General features: G+C 43.3%; 1 protein-coding gene and 1 pseudogene across 1 annotated transcript; both read left to right on the forward strand.

The window, feature by feature from the left end:
• The first annotated feature begins 9,313 nt into the window (after nt 1–9,313).
• Nucleotides 9,314–14,383, forward strand: LOC115103761 (keratin, type I cytoskeletal 13-like; annotated as a pseudogene).
• Nucleotides 14,384–19,358: 4,975 nt separating this feature from the next.
• LOC115103760 (keratin, type I cytoskeletal 13-like) lies at nt 19,359–23,570 on the forward strand. Its single transcript, XM_029624674.2, has 7 exons — nt 19,359–19,964; nt 20,495–20,577; nt 20,901–21,057; nt 21,295–21,456; nt 22,118–22,243; nt 22,562–22,782; nt 22,966–23,570. Exons 1-7 carry the CDS (start codon nt 19,473–19,475, stop codon nt 23,120–23,122), a joined length of 1,398 nt encoding a protein of 465 aa, XP_029480534.1. The 5' UTR covers nt 19,359–19,472; the 3' UTR covers nt 23,123–23,570.
• The last annotated feature ends 702 nt before the right edge of the window (nt 23,571–24,272 follow it).

The following is a 24,272-nucleotide window of genomic DNA, read 5'->3' on the forward strand; positions in this document are numbered from 1 at the left end:
GTGGGATAGTACATAGCTAGCTCTTGCAATTCCGTAATTTGCTGAATGCAGTTTTGTGAAAAGTCCTTGCTGCTTTTGCAACTGAGAAAGAAACTCTCTTGCCTTCTGCTCTGAAGACATATTCCTATTTTTCTGCATGCTTCGTCTTGAAGTGTCGGGACAAGTTGTAGTCTTTCAAGACACACTAAGCACACAGCTTTCCATGATACCTCAATAAAGAAATATTTTGATGTTCACTCTTGCTGGAACACCCTACAATCATTGTCTACTTGATGCACCTGTACTGACCTCTCCTTCTGGATAGTAATGGTGTGAACAGGTCATGGCTCGGGTGGTTGATTTAAAAATGTTTGACCTTCCTGTGAGATTGGGTGCTATAGGTGTCATGGAGGGCAGGTAGTTTGCCGCAAGGACCCTCTGGAGATCCTTGCGGTTGAGGGCAGTGCAGTTGCCGTACCAGGCTGTGATACAGCCCAACAGGATGCTCTCAATTGTGCACCTGTAAACGTTTGTCAGTGTTTTGGGTGACAAGCCAAATTTCTTCAGCCTTCTGAGGTTGAAGAGGCACTGTTGCGGCTTTTTCACCACTCTGTCTGTGTGGATGGACCATTTCAGTTTGTCTGTGATGTGTATGCAGAGGAACTTAAAACGTTCCACCTTCTCCACTACTGTCCCTTCGATGTGGATGTGGAGGTGCGCCCTCTGCTGTTTCCTGAAGTCCACGATCATCTCCTTTGTTTTATTGAAGTTGAGGGAGAGGTTGTTTTCCTGACACCACACTCCGAGTGCCCTCACCTCCTCCCTGTAGGCTGTGTCATTGTTGTTGGTAATCAAGCCCACTACTGTTGTGTCATCTGCAAACTTGATGATTGAGTTGGAGGCATGCATGACCACGCAGTTGTGAGTGAACAGAGAGTACAGGAGAGGGCTGAGCACGCACCCTTGTGGGGCCCCAGTGTTGAGGGTCAGCAAAGTGGTGATGTTGTTTCTTATCTTCACCACCTGGGGGCAGCCAGTCAGAAAGTCCAGGACCCAATTTCACAGGGCGGGTTTGAGACCCAGGGACTCCAGCTTGATGATGAGCTTGGAGGGTACTATGGTGTTGAATGCTGAGCTGTAGTCAATAAACAGCATTCCTACATAGGTATTCCTTTTGTCGAGATGGGATAGGGAAGTGTGCAGTGTGATGGCAATTGCATTGACTGTTGACCTGTTGGGGCGATATGCAAACTGAAGTGGGTCTAGGGTAGCCGGTAAGGTGGAGGTGATATGATCCTTGGCTAGTCTCTCAAAGCACTTCATGATGACAGAAGTGAGTGCTACGGGGTGGGATTCATTTAGTTTAGTTATCTTTGCCTTCTTGGGTAAAGGAACAATGGTAGCCATCTTGAAGAATATGGGGACAACAGACTGAGATAGGGAGTGATTGAATATGTCTGTAAACACACCAGCCAGCTGGTCTGTGCATGCTTTGAGGATGCGGCTAGGGATGCCGTCTGGGCTTGCAGCTTGAGAGGGTTAACACAATTAAATGTTTTACTCGCGTCAGCCACGGAGGAGGGGGGGCGCAGTCCTTGTTATCGGGCCACAATGGTGGCACTGTATTATCCTCAAAGTGGGCAAAGAAGGTGTTTAGTTTGTCTGGAAGCATACTGTATATACTGTATATATTCAGACATATTCCCAGACCTCTTTCCATTGTTAAATGTGGTGGATTGCTCTTTCAGTTTTGCGCAAATTCCGCCATCCATCCACGGTTTCTGGTTAGGGTAGGTTTTGATTGTCACAGTGGGTACCACATCTCCAATGCACTTCTTTATAAACTCACTCACCGAGTCAGCGTATAGGTCAATGTTGTTCTCTGAGGCTGACCAGAACATATTCCAGTCCGCGTGATCAAAACAATCTTGAAGCATGGCATCCAATTGGTCGGACCAGCATTGAATGGTTCTCGACACTGGTACATCCTGTTTGAGTTTCTGCCTATAAGGCAGAAGGAGCAAGATGGTGTCGTGGTCGGATTTGCCGAAGGGAGAGAGGGGGAGGGCTTTGTATGCATCGCGGAAGTTAGAGTAGCAGTGGTCGAGCGTATTGCACATGCGCGTAGCACAATCAATATGCTGGAAGAATTTAGGTAGACTTGTTCTCAAATTTGCTTTGTTAAAATCCCCAGCTACAATAAATGCAACATCAGGATATATGGATTCCAGTTTGCATATAGTCCAGTGAAGTTCCTTGATGGCCATCTTGGTGTCTGTTTGAGGGGGAACGTACACAGCTGTGATTTTAACTGATGAGAATTATCTTGGTAGGTAAAATGGCCGGCACTTGATAGTAGGGAATTCTAGACCGGGTGAGCTGAAGGACTTGAGTTCCTGTATGTTGCTATGATTGCACCATGAGTCGTTAATCATAAAGCACACACCTCCGCCCTTCCTTTTCCCAGAGAGGTGTTTATCTCTGTCGGCGCGATGCATGAAGAAGCCTGGTGGCTGAACCGATTCCAACAACATATCCCAAGAGAGCCATGTTTCCGTGCAACAGAGAATGTTACAATCTCTGATGTCTCTCTGGAAGACAACCCTCGAATTTCATCTACCTTGTTGTCAAGAGACTGGACATTGGTTAGTAGTGTACTCTGGAGCTGTGTGCGGTGTGCACGTCTACGGAGCCTCGCCAGGTGACCGCTTCGTCTGCCCCTTCCGCGAAGTCGCTGATTTGGATTGCCTACTGGAATTAGCTCCATTGTCCTGGGTGGTGGACCGAACAGAGGATCCGCTTCGGGAAGTCGTATTCCTGGTCGTAATGTTAGTAAGTTGACGTTGCTCTTATATCCAGTAGTTCTTCCCGGCTGTATGTAATAAGACTTACGATTTCCTGGGGTAACAATGTAAGAAATAATACATTAAAAAAAACAAAATACTGCATAGTTTCCTAAGAACTCAAAGCGAGGCAACCATCTCTGTCGGTGCCATGCGGTAAGTACTATTTACAAGTGTGTGTCAGCCTGTCAGTTGTTGTCTGTCCTCGTGCAGTTGTTATTTATATGTGCCTTCAAAATAAATGTCCCTTAAGCGGTGGGATTTAAATCATTACACAAAGGCGAGTTTTCAATGAGCTTTTAATTTGAATAACAAATACGATTTAAAAATGTTACTATCGAAAATTCTTTATGTGATTCTCATTGACGGAGCTGTAGTGGAGCAGGTTGAGAGCTTCAAGTTCCTTGGTGTCCACATCACCAACAAACTATCATGGTCCAAACATACTAAGACAGTTGTGAAGAGGGCACGGCAAAACCTATTCCTCCTCAGGAGACTGAACAGATTCGGCATGGGTCCTCAGATCCTCAACAGGTTCTACAGCTGCACCATCGAGAGCATCCTGACTGGTTGCATCACTGCCTGCTCTGGCAACTGCTTTGCCTCAGACCTCAAGGCACTACAGAGGGTAGTGCGTACGGCCCAGTACATCACTGGGGCCAAGCTTCCTGCCATCCAGGACGTCTATGCCAGGCGGTGTCAGAGGAAGGTCCTAAAAATGGTCATACTTCAGCCACCCTAGTTATAGAGTGTTCTCTCTGCTATAGCACGGCAAGCGGTACCAGAGCGCCAATTCTAGGTCCAAAAGCATCTTAACAGCTTTTACCTGCAAGCCATAACACTCCTGAACAGCTAATCAAATGGCTACCCAGACCTCTCTTTTATGCTGCAGCTACTCTCTGTTTATAATCTTTGCATGGTCACTTTAACACTACCTACTTGTACATGTTAATTTTATTTTTTATTTTCAATTTTTTACTTATTTTTCTTAACTTCTTAATAAGGATCCAACCCTCAACACATTAGATTAGGTAAAAGATAACACAAAGAAAAAACATGATTTTTTTTGTATTTTATATGTACCATTTCTTTGAAATGCAAGAGAAAGTCCATAATGTATTATTTCAGCCCAGGCGCAATTTAGCTTTTGGTGACTAGATGGCAACAGTGCATTTGCAACGTTTTTGACTGACCCAATGAACCATTGCATTTCTCTTCAAAATATTGTATCAAGACTGCCCAAATATGCATAATTTGTTTATTAATAACTTTTCATGTTAAAAATTGTGCCCTCTCCTCAATCAATAGCATGGTATTCCTTCACTGTAATAGCTAATGTAAATTGGACAGTGCAGTTAGAATTACAAGAATTTAAGCTTTCTGCCGATATCAGATATGTCTATGTCCTGGGACATATTTTTTACTTACAACCTTATGCTAATCGCATTAGCCTATTTTAGCTCAACAATTTCGTGGATGGGACACCTATCCTGAATCAGTTTTAACGCCAATTAGACATTAAGATAAAATATTTTTGTATGATCATGACCAAGCTTACAAAATATAGTGCTGGGTGAAACAGACAATGTTTTTCACAGCAGAACATATGCTACTCTGTGATAATGGTAGAATAATATGATCATGTGGGTGTACATATCTATGCCTAAAATGTTATCCCAGGGCTACAGACAGTACAGACAGTACATTGGCACAAAGCATAAGGAGATGTTTAATTAAAATTTGATCTGTTCTTTTCATTGCACTGTATCAACAGAGACAGAGTGCTTCTGTTGTCTGGCCCTCCATCCTTCATCACCTATCCACACCCAACAATAAATCTCTATGGCCACACCCTACTACAAGTCAACCTTTGGAAGGGACACCGATCCCAGGACAAAAATTGATAATACAGAAAGGCCTAGGGTTTCAAGCTTTTAATTCCCGTTTGTGGACAACTTAGTAATGAATGTGTTGGATTCACATCTCCATCTCAACCAAAATAATAAGACTAAGCCATTTGGATCAGCTTTCCTTCAAATGTTGATATTTGGTTGCACTGACCAAACATAGTTCCGTATCCCTTTTTGCATTACAGTAAATAGCCTAATAACTTGGATGTCGGTGGGCGGAGCTTGTAGGGTCGTCAGCGAAATTGGACACACCATGGACACACCATTGTTACTTGTTTATAGTTTACTTTAGTTAATAAATGTTTTTGTTATTCCTTGTTCTCTGCGTTGGCACCCTTTTTGTTACTGGCGATGAGCTGGTTTGTGACATAAGCAGTAGATACATTTCCTTCAAATTTAGCTATTTTGTGTAGACGTCCAAACACAATTCAATATTATTTTTGTAATACAATAGCCTAAAGTGAAGGCTCTTACAAACCTTTGTAACAGTTCAACCTTAAAGTGAGTAAAACATCCAAAGCAGTTGTTCTCGCGCTGCCAGAGGTGGAACTGCGTTTGCTCTGTCAAAGCCAAAGCGGCTCTTGGCATTATACCTAAAGCAGACATTGACTTTGGCTACAGGGAGTCCCAGTAATAGAAATCCCATGCAGCCTTGTTTACAAGTTCAATAGCTGGAATATGAGCAGGGCCAGCTCCAGGCATAATCGACGTAACCCCATCATTTGGGGCCCCCTGACCAACTGTGAAAATGTGTGTTTTCCTGTTCACCTCATGGCTAAATGTGTAGAACTGCATGAAATGTTTGATAAAATTGCACATTGTTCTCTATGCCGCATGGCAAAATGTGTAGAACTGCAGGAAATGTTTGATAAAATTGCACATTTTTCTCTATGCCACATGGCAAAATGTGTAGAACTGCAGGAAATGTTTCTCTCCACTGTCAAGAAGGGGGCCACTAAACGTTTTGCCCGCTTGATGGGGGGCCCCCCAACCAAATCTCGCTTAGAGCCAACTCTGAATGTGAGATGTAATCTACACCTTGATTAGGATGATAAAAATCTTAATTTTGTTGAATGATTTTTCAATTTAAGCATAATTATTTCTATATAGCCTATTTTTTGGACTTTACTTTAAAACCTGTGAAAGATAGGGCTGACTTACTGCCCCCTTTGGAGGAATTGCGTGCCCATAGTAAACAGAAAAAAAATCTGTCCAAAATTGCTAACATATGCATATAATAATAATTATTGAATAGAAAACACTCTAAAGCTTCTAAAACCGTTCAAATTATGTCTGTATGTAAAGCAGAACTCTCAGGGCAGCCATTCTCCCAAACTCTCTCTTGTCATCTGAAAAGTTGGCCCAACTTTGACGTCATCGCCCCCACCCTTCCCAAGCAGCTACCGATCCGGGAACAGTTTCTATGTCTTCAGCGCGATGTCTGCTTTCAATGGTGCTTGTCATTGTGAGAATCGCGCGCCCACACGAGTTTTGGCGGGCTGAAACCTTCGGGTCATGCGAAAATACATGCGTGCGCTGGCTCCAGAGCTCTCTTTCTTCCAGGATTGACCAAACGATGTCGGTGTTTCTGTTCAAGCTAAGGATTGTTTTGGACGTTTATAACATGTTTAAGCTTGATTCTGCACTTAGTTTGACCAGTTTAGTCGACATATAATATGTAATTTTGAAGTTTTGGTGCGCATCCACTAGAATTTTGGCTGCATTTCAACCGGAATTTGTCGCGTTTGATAACCTAAAGACACAGACTTCAAAACCAAACGCTGTTTTTGGTAAGTATGAGTCCTTCCACGTCTTCTGATGGAAGAACATCAAAGGTAAGGGAATATTTATGTGGTAAATTTGGGTTTCTGTGGACTCCAAGATAGAGGAGACATAATGCTAATTTCTGAGCGCCGTCTCATATTATAGCCTAGTGAACGAATTCTGTAACGTTAAAAATAAATGTAACACAGCGGTTGCATTAAGAAGAAGTGTATCTTTCTATCTATGTGTAGAACATGTATATTTAGTCAAAGTTTATGATGTGTATTGCTTGTTATCTGACGGAGCTATCATCATTTCTCCGGACATTTGAGTAGCATTTTTTGAAAATGTCGTCATTGTAAACAGAGATTTATGGATATAAATGGCATATTATTGAAAAAAACATAAATGTTCCGTGTAACATGTCCTATTACTGTCATCTGATGAAGATTTTCAAAAGGTTAGTGAATTATTTTTCTTTTAATCCTGCGTTTGTTGATTGCATATTTTGTTCAACTTGGCTATTCAAATTAGCTGTGTCTTTGGTGGTGGTTTGACATAAATATGTGCTATGTTTTCGCCGTAAAACATTTTAGAAATCTGACCTGCTGGGTAGATGAACAAGGTGTTTATCTTTCATTTGAGCTATTGGACTTGTTAATGTGTGGAGGTTAAATATTTCTAAGAATATTTTTGCGTTCCATGCGCCACGTTCAGAACGTGGGAGGGTTCGTTCCCAAATGGGAACCCTAACCCGTCAACAGGTTAAATGGGAAATCTGTCGCCGTCAATTGAGCTATTCACTTAGTGAAAACTGCACAAAAACCATAACGCATTTGGCTATTTTGATAGTCACAGGTGTTCTGAATAAGAAATTATAATTGTTCATTTTACAATATTACAACATATTTGGTAGGAAGAATAACATCAAATATGGGTTGGACTAGATTTTTTTCATAATTATTATCATGAAATTGCATACCCAACATTATATGTCATGTTAAACTAAGTAGAAGTGTAGGAACTTAGCTTTAAAACAGAAATGTCAGGGCCAAATTTCTGGTCCTAGTCCACCCCTGCTTGCACAATGTACTTTTAATGAAATCTCAACTGCAATTCAGCTCATTTGGTTGTACTATTCATTAGAGGAAGCACAATGATAACACATACCGTTGTACAGAAAAACACAATATCTGTCATTGTTTTCTCATTTGAACTTTGTGCTAAATGGTTGAAAGTGCAGTTATAATTCATTTAGGTGACAATCAAGTTCCATTGGAATTCCATTGGAATTTGGTTGTGTTTTTGGATGGTTGAAAGCATAGTGATGACACATTGGGAATTCAACAAACTTTTGGATGTCTTTTTGAATGGGTGAATGTCGGTAAAATTCTCATTGATCAACATCTCAACCAAAAATCCCCCAATTGTCCATGTTGAAATGATGTGGTGTGCCCAGTGTGATGTCACTGCAACATACATGTTAATGGTATGTTAGCTATGGTGACAATTTACCTACAAAGGTTAAATATGACTTTTTTATTACGTTTTCCACCAATGCCACTATAATCCACTTTACCACAAATTATTAACATTTACATTTACATTACATTTAAGTCATTTAGCAGACGCTCTTATCCAGAGCGACTTACAAATTGGTGCGTTCACCTTATGACATCCAGTGGAACAGCCACTTTACAATAGTGCATCTAAATCTTTTAAGGGGGGTGAGAAGGATTACTTTATCCTATCCTAGGTATTCCTTAAAGACATGTGGACAAAAATGATGCAATGCTCTTTGGCTTTAACCAAATACAACAAAACTTTTTCACATACTAAATGTGAGACTCAAATGGTAACCTCTGGAGTATAATTATGAAAAGGAAATGCTCTGGTGAAATGGCAATATACAAACAAGCGACAGCTTGTTCTTGCACGCTGCAGATGCCAAGTTCCCTGCCAAGGTGTTAAGGGAAAAGAACAGCACTATAATCCCATCTGAGGTGAGTTTTCCCGGGGTACGATGCCCGGAGTAATGACTCATCCCATAGGGGCTATAAAGTGGTACTTTTGTCGGTCCTACAGACTCTTACAATAGATTGAACATAAAGTTGAGTGAAACTTAAAACAATGGTACCTGAATCTGTGCATAAAATCCGAAAAACTACCAAGGAACAATGGACTGTTTAATGAAAAGGACAGGAGATGTTCTTGCAAGATATCAGTGTGTGGGACAAAGACAGGTCTGTTCAGGGAGAATGTTGTCTGGGTGTCAAGCGAAAGATCATCTTGTACGATGAAGTTTCTTTGCAACTTGTTGTCTTAGTAACATAACAGGTTCAGGTAAATAGCCATTCTGTGTGTCATGGCAAAGCTCACCTGTCAAAGTTAAACTGTGTGTGTTGACTGACTGACTGACCTACCTGGGGATAATAGAAGCAGGTTTGTCTATGCTTTCAACAAGACGCTATTATGGGGGAAGAAATCCATCTGTTTATGGTTGTGTGCAATTTTATATGTTTGTGCAGGCAGACACCATATATGGAGTGAGATGGGGGAGGGTGGAGTTGCACGACAATGGTATATTTTCAATATTCACACCAAGTACATATCTATCTATCCTCTTCCATCTCCTTCTGCATGCTAGCATCTGCCCGCAGGGTGTCAAAGTGGGTGGAGGAGCCCTGCCCTGCCCTGCATGAGGTAATACCTCCCTGTATTCCTCCCTTCTCTACTCCTCCCTTCTGCCTCCCCCACCGGTGTCCTCCTCCCAACCTCCCTCCCACCTTAAACCCTGTGCAGCATATAAAGGGAACAGTGGCTGGGCTAGGCACCACATTCTCTCTCCTCTTCATCCCAGGCAGGCAGACTCCTTCTCAGCAGCCATGTCCTTCTCCAGATCTAGCATGTCCTACAGCAGCAGCGGTGGTGGAGGTGGCACCATGTCCATGAGGTCTGGAGGTGGAGGTGGAATGGGTATGGGCTCCTCACGCTTCTCCTCGATGGGTGGTGGTGGTGGTGGAGGAGGCCGCGTCACTGCCATGAGGGCCGGCAGTGTGTATGGAGGTGCAGGAGGCTCTGGGGTGCGCATCTCTAGCTCCTCGTTTGGTTCCGGCGGAGGAGGTGGTGGTGGCGGTTATGGTTTCGGAATGGGAGGGTGGCGGCGGCAGTGGAGGTTATGGTTTCGGCATGGGAGGGGGTGGTGGTGGCGGTGGAGCCGACCTCCATGTGTCGGCCAACGAGAAGGCCACAATGCAGAACCTGAACGACCGCCTGTCCAACTACTTGGAGAAGGTGCGCTCTCTGGAGGCGGCCAACGCCGAGCTGGAGCTGAAGATCCGTCAGTTCATGGAGAGCAAGACGTCCCCCAGCGCTCGCGACTACTCTCGCTTCCACGCTACTATTGCCGACCTGCAGGACAAGGTACGTGACATGTCTCCTTGATAGCAAGAGCACTCAATAATGACATCACAGCATGTCATAACATGGTAATGTCTGCAGAGTGACAATGTCATGCTTTGTTAGAGAGTACAGATACATGTTACACATGTCATCAGCTTGTTTTCCAACAAGTTACTAAGCGTGATATGAATATGATTTGCTAAATGCTAAATGATACACATTTGTTATAATTGATTCAACCAAGATATTGCACCAAAGATAGATGCAAAGGCAGTATGCATATTTGCAGCTGAAACATTGAAAATATAGCAGACCATTGAAACCAATCCTTCCTGTCTCTTAAGAGCCCCTAGGCGATTGCAATCGGTGCAATTTGTTTCTTCGTGTCATGCTTTACAATGTTCACAAAGACAACAGGTTCCCTGTAATGCTTCTATGGGCTATCATTTACAGTGCAGCTGAAACTCAGATCTCAATGATTACAGTGTGGTATCGCAGTTTGTGCGTACTGCATTACTGTGAAATTCCATGCATGCCCCATCCTGAAATGTTATGCCATCCTCCACCTCTCAGATCCAGGCTGCCACTTGCTTGAATGGAGGCATCTATCTGAACATCGACAATGCAAAGCTCGCTGCAGACGACTTTAGAACCAAGTAAGTATATCAAACACCATCCACAGATACAGTACACTGCTGGTACATTCCATATACCAAATGGAATAAGCCCAAATCTGTAAAAACCCTCATAGTGCTTTTTATTTAATTTTGTGTTGAATCTATAAAAAAGGAAGCCAATGGCCATTACCTTTCACCTCCACAGTGGCGTGCCGTGGGCCTGGGGCCTGGGCCTTCAGTGAGGTCCTACACAGTCTCACCCGAATTAATCCACCTCTTATTACCATCATTATGATGCCATGGCTCTAGACACTATACATTTAGACAGAAACACAGTATAACCAGGCGTTGCGTCACCTTGAAATTGACATTTTTATTCAGAGAATTGCAGGGGAAGAGTACAATACAATACAGTACAGTTCAACTAATAGGCAAGAACATAGTCGAGTGCAACAGAGTTATATTAATATTCTTCTTCTATCCATTTCTGGTCCACAAACTTTGAGCTTTAAGTCCCCCCCCCCAAACTACAGTTCCTGTTTACCCAAAAACATGTCACAATCAATGAGTCTTTTCAATATTTCCCTATTTTTCTTCACCTTCTCATTGTGCAGCCCTGCGCGCTTGTTCGTTGAGCTGTAGATCCACTCGGGTGTCCCCAAAAGTTTTCAAAAGCACCATTGCTTGTAAGTGGCCAGCCGTACTTTGGTGTCTCGTTGCTGCCTTGGTTAGACAACTCAAGTTTGCAAAGCCAGTGTGGCTTCAAACACCAAATCGATCACTTGCAAATAATAGGCATTCCCAACAGTACAGTTTGCAGTGCTTCTCGGAGCCTGTGAGCCATTGATAGCGATCGCAGTTGGAACTTTGAAAGTGGCGAACAAACCCCTTTCCCGCCTGTGACAGGCTTTGTAGCGTCGGCGTCGGGCGACCTCTCCTTACAATGTCTAACTTTTCTTGAAAAGTGTGTCTTGAGAATGGCGTTATAATTGTATCCTCGACCAAATCGATATCTTCTCCTCCTTCCGCCATTGTGGGTTGAAAAACAGCTTAGTATTACGCAAATTAATTCATTTATCAAATTCAGTTTCCTAGTTCTGAGGTTCTGCATAGACCTGCCCATAGGACCTGCCTCTCAATATTGGTAATCCAATCAAAAGACGTGCACGCACTACGCCTGCTAGCTGGCTCCTGTGTAACACTGAAGTCAGCCAGCAGGCGTACAATAGCCAACTCTAAAGCTGATTGGTTGACACTAAATTTTCATTTCATTTCACTTTAAGCTACAAGCGCCCGCACTGGCAACACATGATGGCTGAATATGATTGGATAAAAGATCTAACATAAAGACCAGCCCTCCAAATCTCAACCTGGGGCTGGAAGCAGTGCAACCAAGAGGAAAGCTATGAAATGAAGAGTGTAACTCTTACTCTAGGGAATAATTTAATACATATTTGTGGGAAAATATATTTAAAAATATTATTATATATTCTGATGATGTTTAGGCCAGCAGAGAAGGCCTTGCTGGCCCCTGACGGCCCACCACTGCACCTCCACAATAACCACACCCTCCCAACAGACATATCAGAAGCCTGGTGTTACTTTCTGTTAATTTCCCAAACTAAATGGAATACTAGAATCTATAACCCCCCTGCTATTCCCACAGAGGAACACATTCCGGCAATTCTTTGACCTAAGCTCTCTCTGTCTCTCAGGTATGAGAACGAGCTGGCCATGCGTCAGTCAGTGGAGGCGGACATCGCCGGGATGAAGAGGATGCTGGACGAGATGACCATGGCCAGATCTGACCTGGAGATGCAGATCGAGGGGCTGAAGGAGGAGCTCATCTATCTCAAGAAGAACCATGAGGAGGTGGGTGTGGGCTGATGGAACATATCCATACAGTCCCTTAATGTATTACATCTATTGACCATGTCAACCTGCTATGGGTCTCCACTAGAACACCACTGCTGGCTTTCAAGCACATCTGTATCAAGCAATGGTGTTCAAATGTATAATGAAGACAGAGGGCAGGTCAAGTTGTTACCATCAGCCAGAGGTTAGTAACTTCTTAATTCTTTAAACTAACCCCTATGTGTTTCTCCACAGGAGCTGCTGGCCATGAGGTCACAAATGACTGGACAGATCAATGTGGAGGTGGACGCAGCACCACAGCAGGACCTGTCCAGAGTCATGGCTGAGATCCGTGAGCAGTACGAGTCCGTTAGTGCCAAGAACCAGCGCGATCTGGAGTCCTGGTTCCAGACCAAGGTAGAACCTCTAGAACCACTAAACTGTGTTCATGTTGTAGATGTTCCTTCACTTCTAGTTGGTAATGTTGTCACATTCTATCATAGCTGAAATGTTGGCTTGTTCCTGTGATGATTGACCACTGATTTACAGACAGAGACGTTGAACAAGGAGGTGGCGTCCAGTACAGAGGTTCTCCAGACCTCCAAGTCAGAGATCTCAGAGATCCGTCGCACACTGCAGGGCTTGGAAATCGAACTGCAGTCCCAGCTCAGCATGGTGAGCCGTAATTACTAACATCTGACCAAGGTCCACAGTTTAGGGGACATTACTACCACAATTTTTCAATAATCAACAATTGACTCTCATCATTCTCTACCATCCCTCAAGAATCTCACTTTCACCTGGACTCTAACACTGTCCCTCAAGTTGTTATAGCCAGGCACCACTCCATTACTATAGCTAACCTCTACCTGCCTACACATTCAATTACTAGAGCTAACTTTTCAGTATGACTGTAAACATTCCAAATTCAAAACCAACTCCCACAGTTTTTGACCCATCATCTCTATCCCTCCCGGCCAATAGAAAGGCTCCCTGGAGAACACGCTGGCGGAGACGGAGGGCCGTTACTCCATGCAGCTGGGACGCCTCCAGAGCCAAGTGACCAGTCTGGAGGAGCAGCTAGTGTCTCTCCGCAGCGACATGGAACGCCAGGGCCAGGAGTACAAGATGCTGCTGGACATCAAGACACGCCTGGAGATGGAGATCGCTGAGTACAGGAGGCTGCTGGACGGAGAGGCTAGCGGGTAAGGCAGGATGGGAAGAGGGGTGACAAAGGTCCTTGAAACAAGTGAAAATGAATTAATGTTTCCTTTAACATTTGACTTTATAAACAATGTTCTCTTGAAGTTGACCTTAATATGAGCCATTATTACTTTTGACATGAATCTACCGGTGTTTGACCTTTAATAAATACTTATTATGATCATAGATGCTAACTATGCTAACCATGGGTTTCCCTTCCTCACAGCCTCGGCCTCAGCTCCTCGAAATCTGTCCACAGCTCCTCCAGCTCCGGCCCCAGGTCCTCCACCAAAGGCAAGGTGGTGATCATCACAGAGGAAATGGTGGACGGCAAGGTTGTTTCCTCAAGTGGAACCAAACACACCACATAAGGTCCCACACATGCAGCGAGCACTGCAGCAAGCAACGGGTTAACCCCATAGAAATATAATGACTTGAATGGGTATATGAAATGAGAGGCCAGCACATAGAATATTGCTGTTCCCCAGTGCTTTATTCATGCAACCTAAAATACAATGTTTCAACTTATAAAAAGTTTTTGTCAAATAAATAACATCGTTATTTGTTGAGGCCAGCTCCGGTTAACTCTAGTTTAAGATGTCCATATCATCCTCCTATTCTTTCTAGAATGGCTAAAGCCCCTCAGACACCCATCATGGATCATTGACTTGAATGGGGATTTATTTTCTGGTCATACTATTTCTATGGTTAAAACCTCCAGAACAACACATTCTACTACATCTGGATGGAACACCAACAACAGACCCCATTGTCAATGTAATAAAGATGCTCTGACTTGCTGACACCATCATTCTGTCTTCTGTGTCTTTCAACTTGACTTATATGATCTGGCGTGCTCCCAAACATCTGACTATTATTTCGGCTGTTATCTTTTGCACATGAGGCCAAATCTATGGTCTTGAGAAAGTATATGTGTCAGTATGATCTTGAATAGTGTAATTTATGACATTCACTTGTACTGAGTTTCATACTAGGCAAAACAAATTGAAATATTGATAGTAGAAAAATGTCAGCAAAATTATATACATGTATTTCTACCTCTTTTCAGAGTCTACATTGTATTTTAGTGGAAATATTTAGATTTGAAAACAATACATTTTAAATTAGATGCCAAAATGTATCTGCTATGACATCCGTACTCACATATTCATATAGTCAGTCTATGATAAAGCGTTAATATCTCTGAAACAAGTGAAACCATACAGTCCATTCTCATTCAACCACATAATCTTTATTGATGGTTATGTTGACAAATTATTACTTGATCTCATCCACATCCACATCGAGGTTCTATGTGTTCTCCATCATAACTACCATGTAGGTCTATGGAGGTAGCTGAGTTGCATGAGCCTCCTATTTTATATACCGAAGACAATATAGCCAGACAAGGACGGAAAATAGCTGTCCTCCGGCTACACCAGTGTGCTACCCTGGAGTGTCCTGTTGAGACTACTTTAGGCCTTCTTTGTGAAAGTGTGTTTGAGGTCATCAGGTATTTGGTGATGTGAGTATATTTAGTATAGTTTTACATAAAAAAGCATATCTTTAGAATTTAGAATTATTTATTATTTTTCTGATAATCACTGAGTAGGGTGGGTCCTCCTATTCCTCCTCTGAGGAGCCTCCACAGTTACACAACATCAGTAGGTATTGGAGTTAGAGGATGGTCAGTTCGCATTGACAGATATGACTGTGGGAGACTTAGGAGATTTGGAAAACTCATACAAAGGCTTGGAAAGTAGAGTGCTCTACTCACAGTGGTGGAGAGCCATAAATCAAGATGCAGACCACATATACACTACATGGCCAAAAGTATTTGGACACTTGCTCGTCAAACACCTCATTCCAAAATCATGGGCATTAATATGGAGTTGGTCCACCCTTTGCTACTATAACAGCCTACACTCTTCTGGGAAGGCTTTCCACTAGATGTTGGAACATTGCTGCATTTACTTGGTTCCATTCTGCCACAAGAGCATTAGTGAGGTCGGACACTGATATTTGGTGATTAGGCCTGTGATTCATCACTCCAGAGAACACGTTTCCACTGCTCCAGAGTCCAATGGTGGTGAGTTTTACACCACTCTATCAGAAGCTTGGCAATGCTCATGGGGGTCTTAGGCTTTTGTGCGGCTGCTCAGCCATGGAAACATATTTCATAAAGCTCCCGGCTAACTGTTTTTGTGCTGACCTTGCTTCCAGAGGCAGTTGGAACTTGGTAGTGAGTGTTGCAATCGAGGACAGACTATTTTTATGCGCTTCAGCACTCGGCGGTCCCGTTCTGTGAGTTTGTGTGGCCTACCACTTTGCGGCTGAGCCGTTGTTGCTCCTAGACATTTCCACTTCATAATAACAGCACTTACAGTTGTCCGGTGCAGCACCAGCAGAAATTTGACAAACTGACTTGTTGGAAACGTGGCATCCTATGGTGGTGCCACATTGAAAGTCACTGAGCTCTTCAGTAAGGCCAATCTACTGAATTGTTTGTTAATGGAGATTGCATAGCTGTGTGCTTGATTTTATACACATGTCAGCAACGGGTGTGGCTGAAATAACCAAATCCACTCATTTGAAGGGGTGTCCACATACTTTGGCCATGTAGTGTATGATAGATGATATAGTGTTTCAGATGAATTTATTATATATAATTTGATTGCATTGGCCTGGCACCTTGTTTGTGTGAACGCGCCAATGCAAACTCACTGACTGACTGCACCCTTCTGATTTAGCATTTCTCAGAAAAGCCCATCATTTCACAAATGTAATAAGACACATGCGACAGCACTTGGGATTTGAATGGGGTTGAATTCTGGGTGAATCTAGTGACTGTCAGTGGCTCTATGTGCTGTCGTGCTTGGCTCGGATCTCTGTGACTGGGTTGTAATTCAGCCACAAACAACCAGGAAATATGTTATGAATAATTAAAGGGTGAGGCTAAGGTGAGGAGGTATATTTTTGTTTTTACAAACTTTAGACAAGTCTTAGGGAAACATGTATCTATTGTTTTTGGACTGAGGCTGGAGCACTCAGGAATACTCAACTCCACTTTGAAAGTCATTCTGGCATGTCTTTGGCATTAATATATGTGTAATTCTCCTGCTGATAAATAAAAAGTTTAACCTGGGCTTCGCTCCTTTCATATTTATTTTTGACCCTGACAAATTCCCCAGTTCCTGCCGGTGACAAGCATACCCATAACATGATGCTGCCATCAGAAAGCTTGAAAATACAAAGGGTTTCACCCTGTGTTGTGTATTCAGGATCAAAATATATAATGGAGCAATGCCCAGGTAAAATGTTAGAGGAAAATGGTAACCTCTGGAGCGTGACAAAAAAGATACAGTGGGGAGAACAAGTATTCGATACACTGCCGATTTTGCAGGTTTTCCTACTTACAAAGCATGTAGAGGTCTGTAATTTTATCATAGGTACACTTCAACTGTGAGAGACGGAATCTAAAACGAAAATCCAGAAAATCACATTGTATGATTTTTAAGTAATTAATTTGCATTTTGTTGCATGACATAAGTATTTGATCACCTACCAACCAGTAAGAATTCCGGCTCTCACAGACCTGTTAGTTTTTCTTTAAGAAGCCCTCCTGTTCTCCACTCATTACCAGTATTAACTGCACCTGTTTGAACTCGTTACCTGTATAAAAGACACCTGTCCACACACTCAATCAAACAGACTCCAACCTCACCACAATGGCCAAGACCAGAGAGCTGTGTAAGGACATCAGGGATAAAATTGTAGACCTGCACAAGTCTGGGATGGGCTACAGGACAATAGGCAAGCAGCTTGCTGAGATGGCAACAACTGTTGGTGCAATTATTCGAAAATGGAAGAAGTTCAAGAAGACGGTCAATCACCCTCGGTCTGGGGCTCCATGCAAGATCTTACCTCGTGGGGCATCAATGATTGTGAGGAAGGTGAGGGATCAGCCCAGAACTACACGGCAGGACCTGGTCAATGACCTGAAGAGAGCTGGGACCACAGTCTCAAAGAAAACCATTAGTAACACACTACGCCGTCATGGATTAAAATCCTGCAGCGCACGCAAGGTCCCCCTGCTCAAGCCAGCACATGTCCAGGACCGTCTGAAGTTTGCCAATGACCATCTGGATAATCCAGAGGAGGAATGGGAGAAGGTCATGTGGTCTGATGAGACAAAAATAAAGCTTTTTGGTCTAAACTCCACTTGCCGTGTTTGGAGGAAGAAGAAGGATGAGTACAACCCCAAGAACACCATCCCAACCATGAAGCATGGAGGTGGAAACATCATTCTTTGGGGATGCTTTTCTGCAAAGGGGACAGGGCGGACTGCACCGTATTGAGGGGAGGATGGATGGGGCCATGTATCGCGAGATCTTGGCCAACAACCTCCTTCCCTCAGTAAGAGCATTGAAGATGGGTCGTGGCTGGGTCTTCCAGCATGACAAAGACCCGAAACACACAGCCAGAACAACTAAGGAGTGGCTCCGTAAGAAGCATCTCAAGGTCCTGGAGTGGCCTAGCCAGTCTCCAGACCTGAACCCAATAGAACATCTTTAGAGGGAGCTGAAAGTCCGTATTGCCCAGCGACAGCCCCGAAACCTGAAGGATCTGGAGAAGGTCTGTATGGAGAAGTGGGCCAAAATCCCTGCTGCAGTGTGTGCAAACCTGGTCAAGAACTACAGGAAATGTATGATCTCTGTAATTGCAAACAAAGGTTTCTGTACCAAATATTAAGTTCTGCTTTTCTGATGTATCAAATACTTATGTCATGCAATAAAATGCAAATTAATTGCTTAAAAATCATACAATGTGATTTTCTGGATTTTTGTTTTAGATTCTGTCTCTCACAGTAGATGTGTACCTTTGATTTTTTTTAAAATACAGACCTCTACATCCTTTGTAAGTAGGAAACACTGCCAATTTTGCAGGTTATCAAATACTTGTTCTCCCCACTGTATATGGAAATATTCAGATGCCAAATTCCCTGCCAAGGTGTTAACGGAAAAGAACACTACTTTAATCCCACCTGAGGTGAATTTTTCTGGGGTACGATACCCCGACTAATGACTCTATAAAGTGGTAAAAGGAAGGAAAAACTACTTTTGTCAGTCCTGCAGACTCCTACAGTAGATGGGACACGCATAAAGTTGAGTGAAACCTGAGTATATGCATAAAATCAGAAAATCTATCAAGGAACAATCGACTGTTGTGATTAAGGGAAAAGACAGGTCTGTTCGGGGAGAATGTTGTCTCGGTGTCAAGAGAAAGATCATATTGTACTGGGACGTTTCTTTGCAACTTGTTGTCTTGGTAACTGAACAGGTACAGGTAAATAGCCATTCAGTGTTTCAAATATGCTCAGAAAACATCTGTCACCTGTCACAGCATGTCAAAGTTATACTGTGTGTGTTGACTGATTAAATTACTTACCTGGGGCTAATAGACGCAGGCCTGTCTATGCTTTAAGCCAGATGCTTTTAAAGGAGAGGAATTCCATCTCTTTATGGGTGTGTGCACTTCTATATGTTAGTGTGAGTGCCTGCAAGCACCCTGTTGGCTGATACCTACAGAGTGAGATGGGGGAGAGTGGAGTTACACAACAAGAGTATATTTTCAAAATTTGCATATCCACACATACAGCACATATCTATCTTTCCTCTTCCGTCTTCTGCATCATAACGTGTCAAAGTGGGGGGAGGAGCCCTGCCTCACATGTGGTAATACTTCCCTGTATTCCACCCTTCTGCCTCTCCTACATGTCCTCCTCCCACACTCCATCCCTCCTTCCGCCATGTGCAGCATATAAAGGGAACAGTGGCTGGGCCAGGCACCACATTCTCTCTCCTCTTCATCCCAGGCAGGCAGACTCCTTCTCAGCAGCCATGTCCTTCTCCAGATCTAGCATGTCCTACAGCAGCAGCGGTGGTGGAGGTGGCACCATGTCCATGAGGTCTGGAGGTGGAGGTGGAATGGGTATGGGCTCCTCACGCTTCTCCTCGATGGGTGGTGGTGGTGGTGGAGGAGGCCGCGTCACTGCCATGAGGGCCGGCAGTGTGTATGGAGGTGCAGGAGGCTCTGGGGTGCGCATCTCTAGCTCCTCGTTTGGTTCCGGCGGAGGAGGTGGTGGTGGCGGTTATGGTTTCGGCATGGGAGGGGGTGGTGGTGGAGCCGACCTCCATGTGTCGGCCAACGAGAAGGCCACAATGCAGAACCTGAACGACCGCCTGTCCAACTACTTGGAGAAGGTGCGCTCTCTGGAGGCGGCCAACGCCGAGCTGGAGCTGAAGATCCGTCAGTTCATGGAGAGCAAGACGTCCCCCAGCGCTCGCGACTACTCTCGCTTCTACGCTACTATTGCCGACCTGCAAGACAAGGTACGTGACATGTCTCCTTGATAGCAAAATAACTAAATAATGACATCACAGCATGTCAAAACATGGTAATGTCTGCAGAGTGACAATGTCATGCTTCGTTAGAGAGTACAGATACATGTTACACATGTCAGTTACTGAGAGTTATTCATGACTATTGGAAAATGCAAAATTCTATGCATTTGTTATAATTGATTCAACCAACATATTGCAACAAAGATAGATGCAAAGACAGTATACATATTTGCAGCTGAAGCATCGACAAAATAGCAGACCATTGAAGCCAATCCTTCCTGTCTGTTAAGAGCCCCTAGGCGATTACGAAAGGTGCCATTTGTTTCTTCGTGTCATGCTTTACAATTATCACAAAGACAACAGGTTCCCTGTAATGCTTCTATGGGCTATCATTTACAGTGCAGCTGAAACTCAGATCTCAATGATTACAGTGTGGTATCACAGTTTGTGCGTACTGCATTAGTGTGAAATTCCATGCATTCCCATCCTGAAATGTTTTGCCATCCTCCTCCTCTCAGATCCAGGCTGCCACTCGTGTAAATGGGGGCATCTATCTCAACATTGACAACTCAAAGCTCGCTGCAGACGACTTCAGAACCAAGTAAGTATATCAAACACCATCCACAGATACAGTACACTGCTGGTACATTCCATATACCAAATAGAATTACCCCAAATCTGTAAAAACCCTCATAACGTTTTTTATTTCATTTTGCGTAGAATCTATGAAAAAGGAAATCAAATGACATTACCCTTCACCTCCACAATAACTACACCATCCCAACATATATACTAAAAGCCTGGTGTTACTTTCTGTTATCTTTCCAAAACTTAATGGAATACTAGATTCTGTAACTCCCTTCCTATTCCCACAGAGGAACACATTCCGGCAATTCTTTGACCTAAGCTCTCTCTATATCTCAGGTATGAGAACGAGCTGGCCATGCGTCAGTCAGTGGAGGCAGACATCGCCGGGATGAAGAGGATGCTGGACGAGATGACCATGGCCAGATCTGACCTGGAGATGCAGATCGAGGGGCTGAAGGAGGAGCTCATCTATCTCAAGAAGAACCATGAGGAGGTGGGTGTGGGCTGATGGAACATATCCATACAGTCCCTTAATGTATTACATCTATTGACCATGTCAACCTGCTATGGGTCTCCACTAGAACACTACTGCTGGCTTTCAAGCACATCTGTATCAAGCAATGGTGTTCAAATGTATAATGAAGACAGAGGGCAGGTCAAGTTGTTACCATCAGCTAGAGGTTAGTAACTTCTTAATTCTTTAAACTAACCCCTATGTGTTTCTCCACAGGAGCTGCTGGCCATGAGGACACAGATGACTGGACAGATCAACGTGGAGGTGGACGCAGCACCACAGGAGGACCTGTCCAGAGTCATGGCTGAGATCCGTGAGCAGTACGAGTCCGTTAATGCCAAGAACCAGTGCGACCTGGAGTCCTGGTTCCAGACCAAGGTAGAACCTCTAGAACCTCTAAACTATGTTCATGGTGTAGATGTTCCTTTACTTCTAGTTGGTAATGTTGTCACATTCTATCATGAGTTGGTTTGTTCCTGTGATGATCGATGAGTTATAGTGGTGTAATGTTCTTAAGTAATAATCCTTTAAATACTACTTTAGTAGTTTTTGGGGTATCTGTGCTTTACTGTTTATATTTTTGACAACTTTTACTTTAACTTCACTACATTCCTGAAGAAAATAATGTACTCCATACATTTGATCTGACACACAAATGTACTTCTTACATTTTGAATGCTTAGCAGGACAGGAAATTGGTCCAAGTCATTCACTTATCAAGAGATCATCCCTGGTAATACGCTATTGTCTGTGATCTGGCGGACTCACTAAACACACATGCTTCTTTTGTAAAAAAAATAAAAATAAATGGATGCCCCTGGCTAAAAAAACTTTAACTCATAATACTTAAGTATATTTTAGAAATTACATTTACTTAAATATATTTCAAACCAAATAGTTGTAGACTTTTACTCAAATAGTATTTTACTGGGTGACTTTCACTTTTACTTGAGTCATTTTCTGTTAAGGTGTGTTTACTTTTACTCAAGTATGACAATAGAGTGATTTTCAACCATTAACAACTTATTATTTTTTACAGACGGAGACGTTGAACAAGGAGGTGGCATCCAGCACAGAGGTTCTCCAGACCTCCAAGTCAGAGATCTTAGAGATCCGTCGCACACTGCAGGGCCTGGAGATCGAACTGCAGTCACAGCTCAGCATGGTGAGACGTAATTACAAACATCTTACCACAGACAACAGTTTAGGGGACATTACTACCACAACTTCTACAACTTTCTTAAAAAATCAACAGTTGACATCATTCTCTTTTCCAACCCTCAACTATCTCACTTTCACCTGGACTCTAACACTGTCCCTCAAGTTGTTATAGCCAGGCACCACTCCATTACTATAGCTAACCTCTACCTGCCTACACATTCAATTACTAGAGCTAACTTTTCAGTATGACTGTAAACATTCCAAATTCAAGACCTACTCCCACAGTTTTTGACCCATCATCTCTATCCCTCCCGGCCAATAGAAAGGCTCCCTGGAGAACACGCTGGCGGAGACGGAGGGCCGTTACTCCATGCAGTTGGGACGCCTCCAGAACCAAGTGACCAGTCTGGAGGAACAGCTAGTGTCTCTCCGCAGCGACATGGAACGCCAGGGCCAGGAGTACAAGATGCTGCTGGACATCAAGACACGCCTGGAGATGGAGATCGCTGAGTACAGGAGGCTGCTGGACGGAGAGGCTAGCGGGTACGGCAGGATGCGATTGGATGTCTCCCTCAACATTTGACTATAAAAACAATGTTCATTTGAAGTTGACCTTACTATGAAACATGGTTACTTTTGACATGAATCTACTGCTATGTGACCTTTAATGGATAGTTATTATGATCATAGATTCTAACTATGCTAACCATTGGTATTCCGTCACAGACTCGGCCTCAGCTCCTCGAAATCCGGTCACAGCTCCTCCAGCTCCCACATCAGCTCCTCCAGCTCCACCACCTCCACCACACGCAAGGTGGTGATCGTCACAGAGGAAATAGTGGACGGCAAGGTTGTCTCTTCAAGTGAAACCAAACACGCTTAAGGTCCCACATACACACACAGAAAGCACTGCAGCAAGAAATGGGTTAACCCCATCGACATATAATTACTAGAATGGGTATAGGAAATGAGAGGCCAGCGCTCGGAATATTGTTGTTCCCCAGTACTTTATTCATGTAACCTAAAATACAAAGTTACAACTTATACAAAATATTCATAAGATGAGAAATCCCTGTCTTCCTTATCTGTGTTATTTGTTGATGCCAGCTCTGGTTAACTCTAGTTTAAGATGTCCATACCATCCTCCTGTTCTTTCTAGAATGGCTAAATCCCCTCAGACACCCATCATGGAACATTGACTTGAATGGGGATTTATTTATTTCTATGGTTAAAACCTCCAGAACAACACATTCTACTACATCTGGATGGAACACCAACAACAGACCCCATTGTGAATGTAATAAAGATGCTCTGACTTGCTGACACCATCATTCTGTCTTCTGTGTCTTTCAACTTGATTTATCTGATCTGGCATGCTCCCATACATCTGACTATCATATTGGCTGTTATCTTTTGCACATGAGGCCAATTCTATGGTATTGAGAAAGTATATGTGTCAGTATGATCTTGAATAGTGTAATTTATTACATTCGCTTCTGCTGAGTTGAGCTTAATTCTTTGCATTATTGAATTGCGGATAGAAGAAGTCTGATTGCTAGTGTCACAAACGGTCTTGTTTCCCATAACAAAGAGGGTGACAATGTGGAGATGAGGAATAACAAAAGTACATATATTAACTAAAGTAAACTATATACAATTAACGATGGTGTGTGTTGTCAGTAGTGTAAGTGAGCGGTTGCATTCATCGATGGTGATAATGAGGGGTGTTGAGACATGCCAAAACAAAGAAACCACAAAACGCCAGAACGAAAAATAATAGTGTGTCTACGTGGAGAGAGTTTCCTCAGTGAACGGGGGGAAAAGGTGTATACATCTCCGGGACACAACTGATCCCAGGTGCGTCCCACATCGCTGACAACCCTCCCAGCTCCGCCCCCCGACATCCCACCAAGGAAAACGAGAGCAAAGAGAAAGAATTTGGCAGACATAACGGGAGGGTCGTCACACTAGTTGTCAGCAGAATTACATAATTATGTCTCTATTTTAATCAAACTCTCAGTTTTTCAAGTATT

Source organism: Oncorhynchus nerka, linkage group LG21 (genome assembly GCF_034236695.1).
Source record: "Oncorhynchus nerka isolate Pitt River linkage group LG21, Oner_Uvic_2.0, whole genome shotgun sequence".
Classification (NCBI taxonomy): Eukaryota; Metazoa; Chordata; class Actinopteri; order Salmoniformes; family Salmonidae; genus Oncorhynchus; species Oncorhynchus nerka.